The sequence below is a fragment of the Chelmon rostratus genome, chromosome 24 (genome assembly GCF_017976325.1).
Source record: "Chelmon rostratus isolate fCheRos1 chromosome 24, fCheRos1.pri, whole genome shotgun sequence".
Lineage (NCBI taxonomy): Eukaryota > Metazoa > Chordata > Actinopteri > Chaetodontiformes > Chaetodontidae > Chelmon > Chelmon rostratus.
Window position 1 is genome coordinate 7814852 of NC_055681.1, and position 20018 is coordinate 7834869.

At 42.8% G+C, this 20018-nt stretch overlaps 1 protein-coding gene across 6 annotated transcripts; it reads right to left on the bottom strand.

The window, feature by feature from the left end:
- Positions 1–1418: 1418 nt before the first annotated feature.
- Positions 1419–18593, bottom strand: LOC121627156 (voltage-dependent L-type calcium channel subunit beta-4-like). 6 transcript variants are annotated; one of them, XM_041965849.1, is made up of 15 exons: positions 18531–18593; positions 16774–16857; positions 10592–10657; positions 10487–10537; positions 10205–10327; positions 9965–10092; positions 7582–7658; positions 7083–7102; positions 5595–5675; positions 4846–4904; positions 4571–4680; positions 3796–3947; positions 2685–2780; positions 2187–2372; positions 1419–1679 (listed from the first exon to the last, which is right to left on the bottom strand). In XM_041965849.1, the coding sequence occupies exons 1-15, from the start codon at positions 18591–18593 to the stop codon at positions 1419–1421; spliced, it is 1557 nt and encodes a 518-aa protein (XP_041821783.1). The 6 variants fall into 6 exon arrangements, with proteins under 6 accessions (XP_041821783.1, XP_041821782.1, XP_041821781.1 ...); XM_041965848.1 differs by having other exon boundaries at positions 10487–10528; positions 10580–10657; XM_041965847.1 differs by having other exon boundaries at positions 10487–10657.
- Positions 18594–20018: the final 1425 nt, after the last annotated feature.

A 20018-nucleotide genomic window follows, 5' to 3' on the forward strand; every position in this document is an offset into this window, starting at 1 on the left:
TACGTCTACAAACATCAACTTCGGTACAGTAGGGTTCTATTTTACGTTTAGAGGGAACATGCTCTGCAGTCAGGACAACATGCCAGCTACACAGAGGATGAACATGATGCAACCGATCCTGCCATGTCACATTTTTAATGCTCTCGACCCCCGATGCCACAGACGCATATTGGATGGCCGTGAATTAATCGCAAGACGACATCTGCACTCGTTTTAACGTTACGCGACTTTGATTCCAATGCTAATAAATGCACACCTGTAGTTTCAGCAGCAGATGCTCTTTTAGGTCTATCAACCTGAAAAACTGATCCCGATCCTAATCTTCACGCTGGCAGGGTCAAAAATATCAGACAGAACATTCCAAACTGCTGGAAAAGGTCCTCCCAGCAGGGGTTTATGCTGGTCCACATCTGAACAACATCAAATGGCACCTCAAGTAATATTTTGCTATTGTACTTCACTACACTATCCGACAGACTGTCACTGCTATTGCCTCCTCTACCTCTCTAAGTACTAGCTGTTGAGAAAAGAGGCGGTATTGCCTTCTCCTACAGTGTAACTGAGATCTGATCCCAGCACCATCAGAATCTGCTCCGCTTATGACGGTGAGGGTCTTCACCCAAATGAAATCCTAAAGCTATGCTACAGAAAAGCTGGCCTTGCTCAAAGTGACTTTCAAATAGCAAAATAGTTTGGGAATGTGAAGCACCAGTTTTCAAAACTAGCAGCCATATATCATCTGCACACGCCCACAAACCCATCACCTACCGCCTAGCCATACAGTCAGGTGATTTAGAAATTGGACCTCAGTATCTACACCTCATCATTGGAGGATCCAGAACGATAGGTACAAAATATCAATGAAGTGAATGCAGAGGTTGATCATCTATCAGCATGCACTAAGCTAAATGGTGAGAGGATTTATACATGGCCCAGGGTCGGGGTCAGCAGCCTTTAACAGTTTGTGTGCAGTGGACTTCCCTCTGGCCTGGTGCGACGTCCCAGGCACTTAGAAGCCCACACACCACCACCATCTGACCACTATCCAGAATTGGCTTGCTGACACAGGCGACAAGCAGTCCGCGCTGCACGTCTGCTGAGCGTTGTGTTATTACAATCCCAGAAGGTCCCAGAAACGTAAATTTAAGGAATTCATTTGAGAGCATTAGTTAATATTGGCAGACTGAACCTCTTGACTACTCAGGCTGTTGATTGACAGGGGTTGCCCTGGCAGCTTGATTGAAAACAAACACCTGAACATGATTTTGTTGGACTTCTAAAGAGAAAAATAGCCAGGAGGACTAAATAAATTAACGCGAACCAAAAAAGGTACAATTTGGGACCATCTTGGCGCTGTTGCAGCGTTTATCTTGGGTGGAATCTGGGCCAGTCGGGCCCTGGTGACAACAGAAGTGGACTCAGAGCCGGTGCCGGGAGTCATGGCTGTAGCTGCCCGGAGAACTGCGATTGCGGTGTGGCTTGTATGCATCCTGATAGGGGTCCTGGTAGTCCTGGTACGGGTCCTGCTGCTCTCGGCTATGCTGTGAGCCAGAAGACATGCGGTTGCGTCCCTTGTGTGCCCGTTCGTTGTGGTAATTTTCGTCTGATGTCATCAGGTTACGGCGTTCGTTCGGGGTAGAATGGTCTCCCGTGTGGTTGCTCTGTCGCATTCTTTGGCTCTGCTAAACACATGAACATACCAAGGACACACATAAATCAAATCAAATCAAACTTTATTTATAAAGCACTTTTCATCCATTTAAAATGCAACACAAAGTGCTTCACAAGATAAAAGCACTTTGGCTAAAGGCTAAAGACAACATGAACAGACAATAACAGGACTGGACATCAATGAATAGCAGCAGGCAAAACTTACCTGCCAATTAACATCATCTTTTTCCACTAATTGAGGCAAAGTCAATTCATTTCATTTGCCCAGACTATATTAGACGTAGTACAGAACCATTCCTTTAAGAGTAAAACCTGATTTATTTCGGTAACTGTGTAACTTCTGATCAGGAAGGCAAGAAAAAGAAGTTTATTTTTACCCACAGGGTTGATATGAAAGGTAGAACATGCAAATCCTATTCTATCCTCATCCTGAGTGTCCCGCTTCCCTTTATTATCTCCTCAATAACAACCCACAATTATCCCCACAAGGGATCGTGGGACTAGTGGATGTGTACCTGCAGTCCAGAGATGGTAGTGGGGTAGGGGGTGAGGGTGGTGGGGCCCAGGTTGCGTCCCAGCAGGGGGTTTAGGGGAGTCGCCATCGAGGTATGGGTTGCTTTCCAGTAGGCCTCGAGGTATTCGGCGAGATGCTCACAGGCGTCCTCCAGCTGGTTCTCGTCCAGGATGATGTCAAACATTTCCTGTTCGCAGCAGATGGTCAGAGGGAGAAAAGTAGGCATGAAGCTCACGATGCAAATGAGATGAAACATAAATCATCTCCTGCTGCGATTGGTTGAAATATGAACTTTAGTCAAATTATAGTTTAGAATACGACTGGCTGGAGTTTGTGAGCTGAAAATGAATAAATCTGGCTGGCTTGTTGGAAAGAAATATCTCATCAAAACCTCACATGAAAGAAAAAAACTAAAATAAAATAAGACATCCAAGACTTTTTGTTTTTTTTAACAGAAACAGTAAACGTCAGAAACCAGTATATAAGGATGGCCACTTACTGGAGGACACTGGGCCAATTTGTCAGCTGCCACAAGTTGCACATTCAGATGTTTGCTCTGGGACTTCCCTCGGGACTTCACTAGCCTCTGCAAAACCTGGATGACAGGGTAGGAAAAGTACATGATGCCCCAGTTACACTGAACCAAGAGTTTACAGCTGTGGGCGAGCTTGTTCCAGGTCACCCAGTACCCCCTCATCACATGATGAGTGCCAAAACGAAGTGACTCTCGTTCATAACGAGGAACGGTGCTCATGTTTCTGTGACACATAGAACAAACTAGGATATTATTGTGTGCGCATATTTAATAGTGCTAGTCACACGTTGTTTCAGTTTACACATTATGCATGTTGTCTGTTATGTGCACCGTGCAAGCCAGTGCTTGTGAATGCCGACATGGTTCTTGAGAGAAAAAAACGTGTTTCAGCTGTACATTTTCATATATTTGCACATTAAAGTTTAACTTTTTGTTGTCTTACTGGGTGGAATCAGGGCTGGAGCTATCACTGAGGACGCTGAGCTAACGTCCTCCAGCATTTCTTCTGGGAGTTTGGGAGGGTTCCTAGTCGGCTGTAGCAAAGCAAGCATTTTGCATGCTTGGAGGGTGTGGTGTCAAACAAGTGTGAAAATCCCCCGACCGGGATGTGACTGCCTTTCAATGATGCAAAGGTGTCATTGTGGTGACGGCTTGGTGCAGAAGCTTCGACTGACTGAATTTAAAAAGCCTTGTATGTTAGGTCAGTGGCTTTTTTCATGCTGGTATTGTAGAGTCCACTGTGCTTGTGCTGGGCTGCCGCTCCAGTGGTGAGTAAATATCAACCTTGCATGGAGACCGTTACCTTTAACTTGTCTCGATGCTCTTGTTGTTTGTCTCCGCCACATGACTGTCTGAGTGGGACAGTAGCTGTGGAGATTATATCACATGCTTAATTTTCTTATGCTAAGTTTTGTTTTGTGCAGGCTTGACATTATGATCAGGCTGATTAGTCCAAAAAATAAAAAGAGCTTGTGTGGGCAAACAAAACACTGCATAAAAACTAAATAATACCGGCTCCTGCTGGTTTTTAAAGTTAAACTTATTACTCTGAGATGTGTTTCCCAGCATTCAATACCTTTGGTGAGGAGACTTTAACATGAACAATGATGGGGGCCAGGGAAGTCTTGAGGAGCTGGGCTGGGTGGTTGATGGTGTCGGCGTCCAGCACCACCAGCTGCAGGGAGCGGGCCAACTCAAAGATCCTCTCAATCTCACTTTGCACCTCAGCTGATGAGACAAAATACAATTCAAAGGGGCGATACTTTTGATCCATACGTCATGGAAATGCGTAAACAGTGAAGCTGGAAGAACGTCGAGAAAACTTTAAGACTGTGCTTGAATGTTGCATGTTAATTTGTGTGTTTTAAAGCTCCTCTAGTAAATCTTTTTATAGATAATAGACCAGAGACGTGTTAGGAATCACTGCTCTTTGGCATGTTTAGAGGTAGATTAGGGGTCCAAGGTTCTTCAGTGAGAATGAATCCTCTTGTGTTTAAATTAACTAAATGCAAATGGATTAAACGATGACTTAAACGTGAATGAGGTCACCCAGCTCTGCAGTTTCATTCAGTTCTACGAAACACTTTAGCATATGTTAGCTCATTGCTTTTACGTCCACAACTTCACCGTTACGGTTCAGTCTCACGGCTCTAACCGGCACTGTTTCAGAACAGGGGTGTTCATGGCTTCTGCTGTTCAGTTAACGCAGGTTTAAACACACTGTTGTGTACCAGTCGAAACTGTTGTTCATTTTTAAAACATTTCGGCAAAGTTAATTGAAATACCCCCACTGACAATTTTTAAGTTCCTACATGTGTGCCAATAACGTCAAAAAGTAGTTCTGTTCTTACCTAAGCTGGAGCGAGTGTTGGATCTTTCAATGATGGCCCTCTTACTGGGGTTGTTGAGAACAGACCTCTTGGCTAATGATATATCTGCCGTGACTCGTGTGATGGATATCCTGCAAAATGGTGCGAAGGAACACACAGACTCATGTCCACCACATGATCAAAATACGTCGAAACACTCAGCGACTGAGATTCATCATTCAGCCAAACTTAAGTCAAAATCCAGCGGTGTTCAAAATATGACATTTGCCAAACTATCAAATGCAGACGTGTCTTACCTGCCATCGAACCTGTGCTTGAGGAAGTCAAACAGTGCTTTCTGCATCATGTCTGTGACCTGCACACAAAAACAGAAGGATGCAAAAAAAAGGAGTTCAGGTTTAAATGCCCACTTTTTTTAGAATTACATTTTGTGACATATTTTACTGTTATCTTTCCTGTTGTTGTGTGTCTATAATTCATAGTTATTGTTTGTTGTTATGGTTGTTTTGGCCAGACTACATCTGAAAAAGAAGAGAATCAATGAGGCTTTCCTGTGTAAAGGTGGGAATGGTTGTATAATTGTGTTTGTCTATGTTTGGTGATTACAGCTTGTTGTTCTGGCACCGACATTAATCGCTCTTCCCCTCATCATCTGTGTGCATCATGGCAGTGATAGCGCTGCATGTTGTTTCTAATACTTTGTGCGCAGTAAATGTAGAAACAGTGATGAAATCAGGCAGTTATGGGAGAATGCTCGTCACAGAGAAGCCAAAATCCGCCAATTGCAGAACATATTTTCATGTGACCTCTCAGTCTCCTCGTTAGTCTGGCTGCAATCTGCATGTTACGTGGGCGATGACACACTGACAATTAAGTGTGCCAACAGCGAGCTATTTTTTAGGGGACTGAGTGAAAGACGTAACAAGATTAATCTCCTTTCTGTCATTTTTTTACACTGTGATAATCTCCATCTGTCGGGCGCCCCTGACAACGACAAAAGCAAAAGGATATTCTGAATTTCTTACAATCAGGATTGGAAGCTCACCTCATAACCCTTGAGCGAGGGTCCTACTAGCACTACAGGCCTCATGGAGGGAACCACGTCATAAGGGGGGATGTGCTCCGTCTGTGAACACAAACACATTTAATTAGTGGCAGCAGACTCATCACAAACAAGACAATCACAGCAGTTGGCTGTAATGGACTGCTGAGTCAGCTGACCTTGAATTACGATCAGATGTGTTAAATGGTCTTTTGCCATGTTGACACATGCAGCAAATGATAATGTAACTTGTCAAAATGTAACGTGTGTACAAAATGTGAAAAATGAAAGTACTGATGTTATTATTTCCTGCAAAATGTCAGAATATTTTGACTGAGATTGTTACATTTTCTTGACAATGTACCACATCAACATATCATATGTTGGAAAGATTCTGTTATATTTCAACACATTTTGACCGACTAATAAATTCTCTATCATTTGCTGCATGGATGGATGGATATGACGGCTTCACTGGTGTCGTCTAATAGTCACAAAACTACATTCTAAGCAGCTGACACGATAAAACCAAAAGCACCACAACACTCTACCATGCCAAAGTGGTAGTACAGGATATATATAATACAGGATATTTTTAGCCTCACTTGAACTTTCTGATTCAAAAACGACTGAATGAGCAACTTAAATATTTATTTTTAGTATTATTATAGGAGATTTAAACTTTCTATCTACGTTAAGTACTCAGTCGTGGATCCGTTTCACAATCAAGCATTCGGTTACTTTCTTTGCTTCAATCGTGGCTCAAGAGATCTTCATTGTCGTAAAATTTTCTGAGAGCATTCACTCTTCTAAGAGGAGAATCCATTTGGACTTTAATGACTCCATGACCCTCCTTCTAGCACCACCATCAGGACACATCTTTAGCTTTTATACCAGAGTCTGCGTCTGTTGTGAAGGCACAAAGAGTCAGTATGTCGCCTTTCCTGCCCATCATACTTCTGTCCTTGTTCTGTATTCCAAAGGAAAACTTTAACATTGAGGGAAATCTGCTTAGCCTCTTTTTTGCAGTGAGTCAGGCTAGCTGTTTCCCCCTGTTTACAGTCTTTATGCTAAGCTAAGCTAACAAGCTGCTGGCTGCAACTTCATACGTAACTTCAGCTTCAGCATGCAGACTTGAGAGTGGCATCTATCTTCTACTCTAACTCTCAGCAAGAAAGTGAACAAGTGAATTTCCCCAAATTTAGAATGACTCCTTTAATAATTCCTCTGCACATACACGCATTCCTCTCAAACATATCATGTGTAAAGGAAGTTGCAGTTACAATACTTGGCGCTACAGTACTTTGGCACCACAGAAATGGTGATGATTTGGCACTGAATACTTCAGGAGGGCTGAAGTATTATGCGCCCTGTGATATGAGGTAGCAACGTCCTGTCAAGCGCTACGAGTTCCTGTCATTTTATGATGGCAGCAACAAGAGTCGAGCCGAGTGGATGGTAAATGAGTGGGTTTTACCTTCACCAACTTACCACTTTCTGTTTCTGCTTTCCTGTAGGAGGGGAGAGAAGACAGTGACAGCGTCGTCAGTAGCTGTCGCTACGGGAGGCGTCGCCATAATATCTCAGAAACATTCAAACATGCTTCACATGAGCAACTTTCCATGATAATTCTTAGCAAATGAAACCTATCAAGGATAACCGGCATGAGAAACATAGAAGAAGTGTTTCTATTGTCCTAAGGTTATATTCACAAAGTCACATGAGTGCAGTTCAGGGGGGTTCATAGTCTTGTCGTTGGGTTCACACTGTGGTAAGCCCCAGTCTCAGAGCGCCTGCAGTCCTCAACTGGAGGAAGAGGAGGATCATGGGAAAATGTACCAACAACTCTACGCAGTGAACTTATGCTCTATGCAGAGACATGGGAAGGCTTTCGAGTCTTATTCTCTCTATGTCGCAGCGATTCTGGAAGCTCGGCTCTAAGCTGGCAGCTGGCTATTAACTGCCCTCTCCCCCTGTCCGATGCTCTCACCTGCCGAGGATATGAGGGGTCGGATAGAGGCAGAGACCTCATCCTCTACACTGGAAGAAGAGTTCCCTCCAGACTTACTGGAAAAGACAAGAGGGGATAAAGAAAAGACAGAAACACACCTTGGTATTAATGTGGAAAATGTCAAAATGAAAAAGCAGAAAAATAAATTAACTGAGAAGGCTTAAACTGATGATTCACTGCAGAGGAAAGGCGCAAAACATAGGAGAAAAGCAGTGATTAATAATACAGTCCTTTTGTGTTGCAAAATTTTAGCATCTAATTCAATGTAATTACTATTTGGTGATTGCATCTTCCACTTGGCATCACAAATTCTATGGTTGTCAACACAGGCAGGAGAGGCAGCAAATCCACTGATGTCAGCACTCCATGGCCATAAAAGTAAAGATTTTCAGTTACATGCACAGTAAAACATATGAAGTCTCCTTTCTTTGCCGTTTGTGATTGTATGCGCGCAAAGTATTAGGAACCGTCCATCCTGCTATTCCAGATCACCACTTAAATTGAATATTTAAGCCTATTGGTCAACAAAATCTACAAACCAGCTCACGTTACCCATGTAAGTCTTTCACTCTCAGGTGTCCAGTTTTTAAAGACTGTTCGGCTGTCTGATAAGCATGGTCCACGTGTGTTTATGACTGACACCTGGTCTGGTTTTACACAGGATGAGAAAATGTGAGCAGCGTGCAGTGAAAAGGCCAAACGTAAGGCTGAGTTCCAAACAGAAGTTGGAAATCCTAAATTTACAGCTGATCAGTTATAGTGACAGGAGTTTAAAATGCCCTTGATAATAATATTCAGATGAAGTAAAATCTGCTCTCTATGCAGCAAGAAAAGCTGCAAACAGCGAGAAAAAATAGCAAAGAGTATCAACTTCATCAACAGAATTCCAGTCATTTTTTGCCAAATTCTACAAATAAATGAATATAACATTTGCAATCAATACTGAGTATGTCAGTAATGGGTGAAACAATTTGGAGTTTGACTATACTGGCTGTATTTGGATGGTTTTCTCTTCTTTCAGGACGCAGGGTAATTTAACACGAGACAAAAATGAACCATTAAAAGAGAAAATAATAAGAACATTTTTCCAGAATATCAGACTTTCCAACATCTCTGGAAGGCAGCGTAATGAACACAGGGCAAATATTTCTCAGTTCCAGTGAAAACGTAGTCCTGGTTAATGGGGCTCAAACATCTCCCCTCGTCTGCGAGGCTCGGTGACAAAAAGCCACAGAAGCCGAGCTAGCAAGTGAAGCACTGAAGCAGTCCAGTCTAGTAAGATTAGTATTAAACTCGTCACTGAAGCTTGAGGAAGCGCATGTGAGTTACTGTACAAACTCTGGCTGACAGAACCTTCAAGACACATTACACACACAGGAGAAGTAGGAGGTTGATAGGGCCGCTAATTACAGCCATTGAAACTGTTGCCCTGGTGTAGTCGGCATGAGTTAAAGTGATGGTTACCTCACAGAATCAATGCCACCGTATCTGATCAAATCATTTTATTGTCTGTATCAGTCTCACCCGTGTTTGCTCAGGAGCTGTGTGGACAGACACCAACTGTGTTTTTAAGGACATAAAAATGCTTTGCTCTACCTCAAAATGTCTAAAAATGTGAATCTGACAAATGAATATCATTTGGGTGCAGGGCAAAAACTGGTCTGCAGACAACAGCAGCTCATCATTTCTTGAACTCAACAATTCTTACACATGGTCAAGATTTTTACACATGCTGAGTCCAAATTCTGAAATCCTGCTCAAACTAGGGATGCAAATGACGATCATTTACCTTTTTCAATTAATCAGTCGATTAGTTTCTGGATTAATCAAATAATTTGTTTTTTTGGCTGCCCTCAAAACTCTCAAAATTCTAATCAGCTAATATCCAATCAGCTTTGTAAGACCCAAGGTAGTATAATATGGGTTGTTAAACAGTGTGGCTCAGTATGGTAACTATGTCCTGGACAAAAATCAGCCAATAGGTGGCTTGTTGGACTATTTTCTGTGTCTGAGAGTAAAAATATGGTGATTGTTTCAGGTAATGCCTAATGGTAACTCGACCAACAGCTGCAGTAAAGAGCAAAGGTGGCATTCAGCAGTTGTTTGAACATCAAGGTGACACATAAAGCTTCGGCATGGAGATGGAAAGAAAGGTTAAATGATGTTTTTGACCATAGAGGTCCATAGAGGTTATGTGATTGTTGCTCTGCACATATGAAACTGTCCTTTTTATGGGAAAGTTCTTATATAACCAAAGTGCCTTCTATAGTCTGCAGCACAGCTGTCAGTATACCTCCAATACTCAGTGCAGACACATCTGCTGGGCCAAACAGTGAGACGAGTGTGTTTTTCTGCTACTTACCCTTGGACTCGTCCTCTCTTTTGCTCCTGCTGGAGCCGGATGTTCTCGAGCTTTAGAGGGCTGGGGATGAAGCCGATCTCACAGCCCTCCTTCACTAACCGACCGATCCACCAGTCATTGTTGAACTTCTGCGGACGATAATGTAAAAAGGAGGAAAGTTCATGTTCATGTTTTCGTAGATTTTTGTATTTAAAAAAGCGTGCATAGAGCAGCGTGTATGGCGGGTAAGTGCACACGTACCTCTTTTATGTGGAGGAAATCCTTGGCGTCGAAGGAGATGGCTGTGGCTGGTACTGGAACATCCTCATCCAGTGCGCCACAATAGCTGACATTGGTCCTTACAGCGAATGCCACAGGTTTAGTCTGGAAAATGGTGAGTAATAGAGAATCAATCATTTTCCAGGCTTTAAGGGCTGTAAAAACATTCACTTCAGCATGGGAACAGCAATACTCGTCAGTGTGTGTGCATATGAACGTGGCGGCGGATGAATTAATGGCTTAGTCGTGCACCAGGTTGGCTACCTTGGCTCTCTCCAGTTGAATGGCAGCCTGCTGCTCCCTCTCCTGACGGCTCTGTCCCGGTCCTTGGCTCTGGCTTGGGCTCTGGCTCTGGACCTGGGCCTGCACCTCCCGCTCCTCCTCCAGAGAGACATCTGAGTCTGATGGTCTGCTAGTATATGAATCAGCTGAGCCCTGCAAACCGAAATCACACAGTAGGTTAGTGGAACTGTATAGATGGTGTATAGATTCACCAGGAACATGCTTGACTACTGGCAATATAATCAATCTTGTGGGGGTTATTAGGAGCATTTGGTCCCCACCAAAGTCTAAAAAACTGGGAAAACATCAGATAATGCGCAGACTCTACAGCCTTGTTAAAGGCTGTTAACAATAGTCTACTTTCCTGTGAGAGCTGCTGTAAAAACGCTACCCTGCGTGGCCAGCACAGGAGGCAAAGCTGCATTTAGAGCAACAGGAAATGATCGCAGTACTGTAAATGTGCGATGAAGGCATGGCTAAGAGTAGGACTCTGCTCCTAATAAGGCTGATTCAAACTCATGAATCACAAGAATAACTACTCTCCACACAGCGAGACACAGTTTCAATATCAAGGACTTAAAGTGAGAAAAGCTGTAGACAGATGCAGCCAAACAACCTGAGATTTCTCTCCGAATAGACAAAAAAAAAAGCACCTCTGAGGTTCGTGTGACAACACTGGCCATGTTATAAAAGAGGGATGCGCTGCAGCTTCATCCCAGTATCAGCCAAACGATCAGCACTGCAAATCGCCACGAGGTCCACTTAAGAAATAACTTCTTTATGGGACCAAGTTTTGGGGTTTATATCAACTTGCGCTGGAAGTGCCAAGTCCAGAGTGGAGGCTTGGCACTCTGAATATGGAGCAGGTGGAATGGATGATGCAGAAAAGAGCAAACTGCCAGGAGCATCTCAGACAAAGTGGAATTTCCATTCTCGTGCTGTCAGCAGTTTGTATGACCACGCAGCCAATCTCACACTTCCAGACAATTCTGGGTCGTGACGAATTTGATCCCTGCTCCAAGAAAGAGGAGGATAATATTATGGTACGATAGCCATACTTCTGATTGAAAAGTGCTGACAAAACAACAAAAAAAACTGAATTCTAATTGACAAACATGTCCAACTACTCCACTCGCTTATTTCGTCTTTCATTTTAACTGGGGCATGTTAATTAGTGATTGTATAAAATAATGATGCGAATACATCTGCAGTTTTTCACAAGCAACACATGTATCCGATGATCACAGAACCAGCTTTAGAAGGCAGACAGTTGAATCCTTAATGCTGCTGCTACACAGGAGTAGTTGACCATTTCTTTGAAGCCTGACAGCCATTCAAAAGCAGAATAAAAAAAAAAAGACAACAACAAAGCGAGAGGCTTTTCCTGCATAATGAGACAAATGCATAAACCCAGCAGTTTAGCTTCTGTCAAGCTACTAACTAAAGAAAAATAAAAAAGTGATGGCTGTCGTCCAGACTGATGGAACTTTTAAAAAAACAGGAAAGATTCATCTCTGTTTTCAAATGATCTTGATCTATCATATCGCACACTGTCAGCGATCGTTATCTCTTTAGTGTCTTGAGACCCGCTGGACTTGCAGCACTTCATCCCGACACACAGCGAGAATTCCAGTAAGGCATTTTTTTTTTTTTTTTGCCGGGACATGACTGGACCAAGTGCTTCCTTCTGCTGCGTTAATCTAAACAATCAGCCACTAATGATGATTCAATTAAGGAAGCCCATTAGTCTCAAGGAGATCAATCAAGCTAGTCATCACAGCTAAGCACTTTTTGTTTTTTAGACGGCAGCAGCAGCAGCAGGGCCTGACTTCAGCACACTCCTCGTCTGGATTGTGTGCATTCAATCACAAAGTGGCACGTTTGGGGAACTTAAATGGTTTCTTAACTAGGCTTGTACAATTTCCAACAGACAAACAGATAAATCACTTCAACGGGGAAAAATGTCGGATGTTTCTGCAAAACTGTTGATGATTTCTTCAGCTGTTTTATTTAAAGGGATCAGTCTACTGATCAGGATCAGTGCTGCTTGAGTGTGCGAACACTGTTTTATTATGTGATTCTGTCCCAGAATATAACCCTGATGATGTCATTGTGATGTCATCAAGGTTATCTAAGCCTGAGCGTAACAAAAATGCCGTGTGAAACATCCATCAGGCAGGGGGGATGATGGAAAATGATATTCAGTTGCATTACAGGAATGTTCAAATCGAATATTTTTTGGGTTTAACTTGCACTAGGGAATAAAAGTGGCCTCTCCTGCTTCAACTGTGACAATTCGTTTATTAATCCGTCTCTCACGGATCCACCAACTCATATTAAATAGCTGAAAAATCACTTTTACAGTCACAAATATGATACTAAATACAAGATTTCTGCACATAGACGTAAAAAGTGTCGACTCCGGTTACCATCCAATAGTTAGTTTTGGATTTTTTCAGGGCCACTTTGTCTCCATTTCTAAAAATCCTCCAATCCAACAGCAATAAGTCACTCCGAACATCATTCCATGTATCTGTGTGGAAGATTTGAGGTTGCACTGTAGCATCCCAGCCATTATCCAATGGAGTAGCTTCAGCATGTGACTCATCAACATCAGAATCCACTTAATGACATCACGACGCATGTTTCTCTGAGCCTCAGCAGAGCCCATACACCACGCAGCCACGGGCTCGGACAAGAAACACTCGGCTGCATATTTTTTTTTAAGAGCGACAAATGTGGAAACGTGACACGTAATAACTCATCATTTGAGTGTGGCCATGTAACAGGCCTCAGGGGAGAAATGGGTAATTAAAATCCTTCCATCTTCCTCTGTGAATCACGGCTCGGTCCATCTCTGAGAGGTGCAGAGTGTGATGAAAACTACACGGCTCCTCCTGGATCTGGTTTCCTGACATCCATTCTCTCAGGTTTATGGGCAGATAGCAGCCATATATAGAACCACACATCACACGCACATACAAATATATATATATATATATATATATATATATATATGTATAAATGTGTGAATGTCACACGTCACTAGCCATCTGCCTAATGTGCACCCCCCGCTTCACACACACACACACACACACACACACCAACACCCACCCACCCAACCCCCTTCCAGCCAAGCAGAGCCCACGATCACGCTACACTATACCGTTGGCTAACCCATCAAAGGCCTTGTGTGTGTGTTTGTGTGTGTGTGTGTGTGTGTGTGTGTGTGTGTGTGTGTGTGCGTGCGTGCACACAAAGCTGAGCTACTTCCATCAATAAACACACAGCAAGACAGTGCAAAGGCAGATTCACACGCGCATCCAAACACTCACCGCCTCCGAGTCTTCAAATCCATGCAGGTACAAATTGTCATACATGGAGGTTTGATATTCCAACGAGCGCCTCTAGAAGAATGAGGGGGAAAAAATGAGAGTGGAGGCGGAGGCGGAAGGAGGGGGCACCACAGAGGAGGAAAAAAAAAAAGGATGGATGGGGGGATGACGACAATCCCTTCTCTCCACAGCAGAGATGATTTTTTTTTAAATCTCCCCTCCCGTTGGATCACGCCTGGACCTCCGGAGGCCTGTCGCTTGATGGATTCAGCTTCTCCCTGATCCCACAGTGCTGCTGGCTAGCTCACATTATAGGATGGAGAGGTTCTCCCTGGAGGTGGCCCAATCCTGGCATTTCATTTCATCAGGCACACACGCACACATACACCCACGGAGAGACACACATATACATATACACAACGAGGAGCAGAGGCGGCAGCAGCAGCAGCAGAGCGGTGGATCCTTCCTCAATATCCAAGCCTGATGACAGAGCCAATGTGCAAGGAGCTGATTGGCTGGCTGGCTGTCCACTCAGCTTCGATGAGCGCTCTCCTTGATTTTTTTTTTTTTTTTTGTTAGTGCGGGGAGGCAGCGGGGATCGGGGGAGGGGGATGGAGGAGTAAAAGAAGAGGGGGGCAGCATCCCTCGTTTCCTTGTTTCCTCTCATTCTCACTCTGCTTACTCCTTCTACACAGGGAGCAGAAAATACTGTACATTCAATCTGGTTCTGATACAGGACAGAGAGGTCTAATTAATTCATACACTGGAGACATGTATTTAAAAATGGCTGCTCATTTCCACTTGAATATCAAATCATGAGAAACATAACTACACAAATCAATAAAAACAGGTATCACATGCTTTGATCTTAATACAGCACATGTATTGATGTTTTAGAGATACATGATGTCCCATGTTTCATTAATTTAATACTGTTCAGTTATATTTTCTGCAAATTATACCTCACAACAAGTCTAAATGCAGTAGAAAGCCGTCTTCACGCAGCCAGGACTGAAATTCAGTAGTTCTGTTAAATGAAGAAAAGGTTCAAATATTGTTTAAATTCCCCAAAATAAGCTGTTAAATACGCGCCAATATTGAAACTCAGTACTTGTTCTTTATTAATCTATTTTTTATCTTAAAAATAGTTAAAATTCCCTGTAAAACAGCCAGCGAGGTAACATTCAAGTTACATTTCTGGTTTAAATCAGACCAACAGTCCCCTAAAAAAAGTACAATAGTATAAAATAGAGTAAAGCAGCAATTTCTCACATTTGATGATCAACAAACACATTGGTCAAAGTTAACGGGTGTCATAATTGGTGCCAGCATAAGATCTCAAAGAAAATGTATGATTTCGGTCAACTAAAATATAATATAAATAAAGTCATTCGGGTGTTGAAGACTGCCCACTGCTCACAAAATGATAAATAATAAATGTAGAGATGATTTTGTGAATAATGGCATCATATTTCACATGATATGCAGACAGGGCACGCTTCACTTTTGGCTTGACCTCAGCAGCACAAGCAGAAAACAACAGACAAGATAGAACATAATCAACAGTGAGCAGTCTCATAGAGACCCAGTTCAGAGTCTAACTAAATAATACACCCACAAGTACAGATGCAAACATCAGGCTAATGTACGGCACCAAACAGGCAGCCACAGCAGCCGCTCTCAGCACATCTGCTCCAAACCATCCTGAAACTCACTAATATCCATTAGTTAGTGCTAAACTTGTTAAAAAGACTAAAATTTAATGCAACCCTTCAATTATGGAAAAGTAACAACATGCTGGCAACAACACGCTAGACAAAAAAGCGGAGCTCTCCCTGAGTGTTAACCCCCACCTTCTGTGGACACAAAAAAATAAATACGTTTGCAGGCTACACTTTGCTGAAGCAGGCAGCAACCACCTCCCTCCTGTCCCTTTTGCACTTGGTAATATGGAGCACTGTCTATCACATCAGTGGCGAAGTGAGGATCCAAATGTTGCTGATTTGTGGCATAAATAATCTATAATACTATAAAATCTCATTTGTTTGCTGACACCTTGGATGACACTTACAATATCAACCATAATTTATTCTAAAAAGGAAACAAACTGCATGTTTTTCAGATAACCAGGCAATAAATGTGCATTTGAACTAATTTCTAATGTAACACATTGTGCCTGCTTTGGGCCTGTTTTGCGTGAGGCTCACTTTTCAGGAAAAAAGCATGCGTAGTGTAATCTCTAAAATCTTGCAAAAGCTTGCAGCCTTCTTTATGTCCTCTTTCGCTGGTGCTCTGCTGTGTAGCTTCTACTGCCCTCTGCAGTCGAATGCAATGTGCATCACATCAGCCCTGTGGTCGAGTCATGCAGATGTCACGCAGATGCAAACACCTCTGAATCATGTTCATAAACACTGCTGCACAGCGCCACCAGTGGTCACAAACTCCACAGGGTGCCTTTAAAGCTCTAATGTTAGAGAATTGGGCACCTGTCAAAGGTCGCTCCAGACAAGTAGGGGCAGCTTATCACCAGAGTAACTGCTAACTGCTCACTGTACTTTTTGCTGTAGCTACTAGCTGCCATTAATGAGTTAGCTCAATAAACTGTGCAGCTAGTGGCCCTGTAAGATGACTGAGGTCTTGAGAGTTTAGAGCACCGGGGAATTGTTGGTGTTCACACCTGAACGCAGCCACTGAGACAGACAGAGGCCAGTTTGATGACAGGGAAAACTGCCGAGGTGATTTACTGTGGCTCTGAACAGGACTCTGACTCCAGGGATGATGATGACATATCAGGCCTGCACAGGAACAAGGAACTATACTGTTGGACTATCTCCTCCTCCATGCTAACTTCAGTAGATGTGGAAACACTTTCAGGTCTTCCAGCTTGAATGTGGTCATGAATTACATTTTTTTTCTGCAGGATTTTTTCAGTACCTGTCTGAGGATGAAGCTGGTGGAGGTGGTGCTACCATCAGACCTCTTGAGTCGGCTCCTCCTGGAATAAGTCCCTCGATTCACCTGTGTGGAAAAGACAAGATGTCAACCAGCAGAAACACCTTCTATCTCCAATACGCCTCTGACGTTTTCTTCATGAGCGTCTGTTACATCTGCGTGTTTAAGGATTTCATTACGTGAGTGAGGCATTCAATAAAGCCACATTAAGCTTGTACACGATGTAAATTGACATGCATGCACATTTGGCTGATGCTGCTTTCCACGATGATTGAAACTGTTCTGATGTCAACAGTACAATAAGGTCAACTTTACTAGCAAATATGCAAGTGTGAATGCCTCAGTACCCAGAAGACACGAACCAAATCTGCCTTATATGTTTTTGCATTACGTGTTTGCCTTGCCTACTTTCTCTGCACCTCCTGACTTTTTCTTTCTTTTCCTCTTCCAAACAGTCCAAATATACCAGCAGAGTTAGTCTCCAGGGAGCTAAGTTAATTATCTGCCAGTGATTTGCCCCATTTCTGTTCAAGTCTCCAAAGTTAATGACAATGTCACCGTTAAAAAGTCAGAACCTACTTCCCTGAATTTATAAAACAGGGCCATTAATCTGGGTCACCATCTCTTTTCTGTCTCTCTCTGCTTCTCAATTCAAGCCAACAGCCACAAGCCAAGAAGGATAAAAGTTAGCGAAGTCTATGAATACCCTGCTATTAATATCAGCCTGTGGCCTCCGATGATCAATCAAGCTGAAGAAGAATTAGTTATCATCAGCTATCGAACAGGGACTGACACATTCTCTCCATTACACGAGACACTCATTCCAAGTTGACACATTAAATACCTGAAAAGACCTTTAGTTGCATGGAGAAAAGGCTTGATTATTCTGGTATGTTTGGCATAAATTGGGTTCCACCAAGCAGCATTTTATGCTTTTAATGCTGCATGATAGCGAAAACCAAAGCTGGTTTACAACAGGGGCTGAACAACTTTATGCATACAATTACCTGCAAAGTAAATTAAATACGAATTTTGATTGAAGCTAATGAAAAAAAAAAATTTAAAGGACTTTTAAAACGTGAAGTGGAATCATGTGCTGTGTTTCAAGAAATGTTTTTATTGTGAACATTTTATGTAGTTTCCTGGGTCTATTTTACTCATTTTATCCTCAAGAATAGGGCTGAATGATCATAATGACCTAAATTATTCCGCATGGAACACTGTGCTGTATAAATGTATAAATACTTTACGTAAGAAATGCAATATACTTTTATATATATTAATCTACGAGGCAATTAAACACACCACAACAATGCTGCGAAGTCATCATAGTATGAGCTTTATCAAATGTGCACATTTAAGTAAAAGTAAAACTGTTTTTGAAATATTTATATTTCATTAATTTAAAATGTGCATGGAAAGCAAAGTTTAAAAGGGCAAAATGTAAGTGTTGCCTGCTCCTCGTGTAGTTTGTGTCCCTGATCATGCAGATCACTTTAGTGTTGTCGTGTAGAAGGTCTCTGAGGCAGCTTTAACCCGTGCTAACGGTCAAGGCACGCTGTCAGACTCAGTTATGTTGTCTTTTCTGGCTAGAAACTCTTGGTAGAAAGTGGCAACCAGCCCTGGTCCCCGCTATACTCGGAAGTAACCGGTGCCGGATACACAAGTAAACGGTCTCCATTGAAGTATTTTCATGTATTTGGGCTTAACTGCTGCCGGCAAGCAAGAAAGCGACTCACCTGAAAGATGGGCGCCTGGATGCCCTCGCCAATCTTGTTCCGTATGTAGATGTGTCGGGACATCTCGGCCAGGACATCGGTCCAGAGGGCCGGCTGCTCCGGTCCAGCCCAGCGGAGGGGTGGCGGGTTCCGCGCTGCGTGCTCCAGCTTCACGCCACACAGCAGCACGTGAGCGCTCGCGAGCCGCCGCTTCCTGAACTGTCCACCTCTAGACGGGCGCTCCGCTTGCTCCTGCTGCGCGCGCCGGGAGGCTCGTCATGCACACTGACGCCGCTCGCGCCACTCAGAAGCAGACGCGCCTGTATGATGGACGGAACTATTTTAGAGACCGGGAAGGGGGGAGGGAACCTTAAATTAGTCTGAGGAGTCGGCAAGTGTCTTTAAGAGGAACGAGGTAGCTATTGAAGACATAGAGAGGAACTATTTTAGCATTACAGAGTAATTAATAATTCAAATTTAGCCTACAATTTGTTGGAAAGAAAGAAAGAAAGAAGGAGGTTTGGGACAAACTTTTTGCTTTGTTTCACCCCTTAAAATGAAGCATATTTCTACTGATTCAAGTCAACCAAAATTAAGTAATTATCTGAATCCTTTTTAGGGGCCTGGAGAGGAAATATTATCCAGAGCAAAGATTAGAAGACATTTTAAAAACGATATCTAATTTGTGTAGCTTGTTGTATTTTTAGCTTTTTCTTTAGCTTTTGTTCTGTTGCTGTGCTGGATTGTCCTACATCGCCTTATTTATCTTGGGACCCCCAATCTTTGTTCATGCAACTCACTGTGACTCATTATGCGTCTATTTCTGCCTGTTTTCTTTTGGCCACAGTCCCAGAGCGCCACAGGAAACGTTGGGCTCCCTGAAAACAGCTCACCTGAAACAGAAACTATCAGTATTTTCTGGCGTGATATTCTGCATCCCTGCAGGAGTCACGTTGCTGAAGAAAGCTTGACTTTGCCTTATGTTTTCCCCATGTCTTCCAATCGTCCTCTTTATTTATATAGTCCGTGGTTGGCTTTGTGTTGTGGATCTCTGTCTTGTTATACCATCCATTCAGATGATGTTTTACCCTCACCAGGATATTTATTATTATCCATACCCTCCATATGCGCAGCTCCTTTCTGTGCAACAGGCTTAAACAGATATCATAACAGATCCACCCCCATGCTGAATGGTTGCCTGCCAAGAAGTTGTTTTTTTTTTATCAAAAAGCTATGTGCAAATCCTATTTTTACCCAAACATGCTGTCAGTGAGTGTGGCCAAAAACTTGTTGTTTCATCAGTCCACATCACAGACTGTTCTGTGGGCAGTGGACTCCTTTAGATCTTAGAGACTTTTCTGAATTGTGACTCATCAATTCACAATAGATGCAATGAATGCGTCACTATGAGCAGCTGTAATGTAAAGAAACTCTCTGTGTGAATATACATTGAATGTGACAGGTGAGTTGTACAGAGGATGCCTTTAAACGTATCTTGTTTATGGTCTT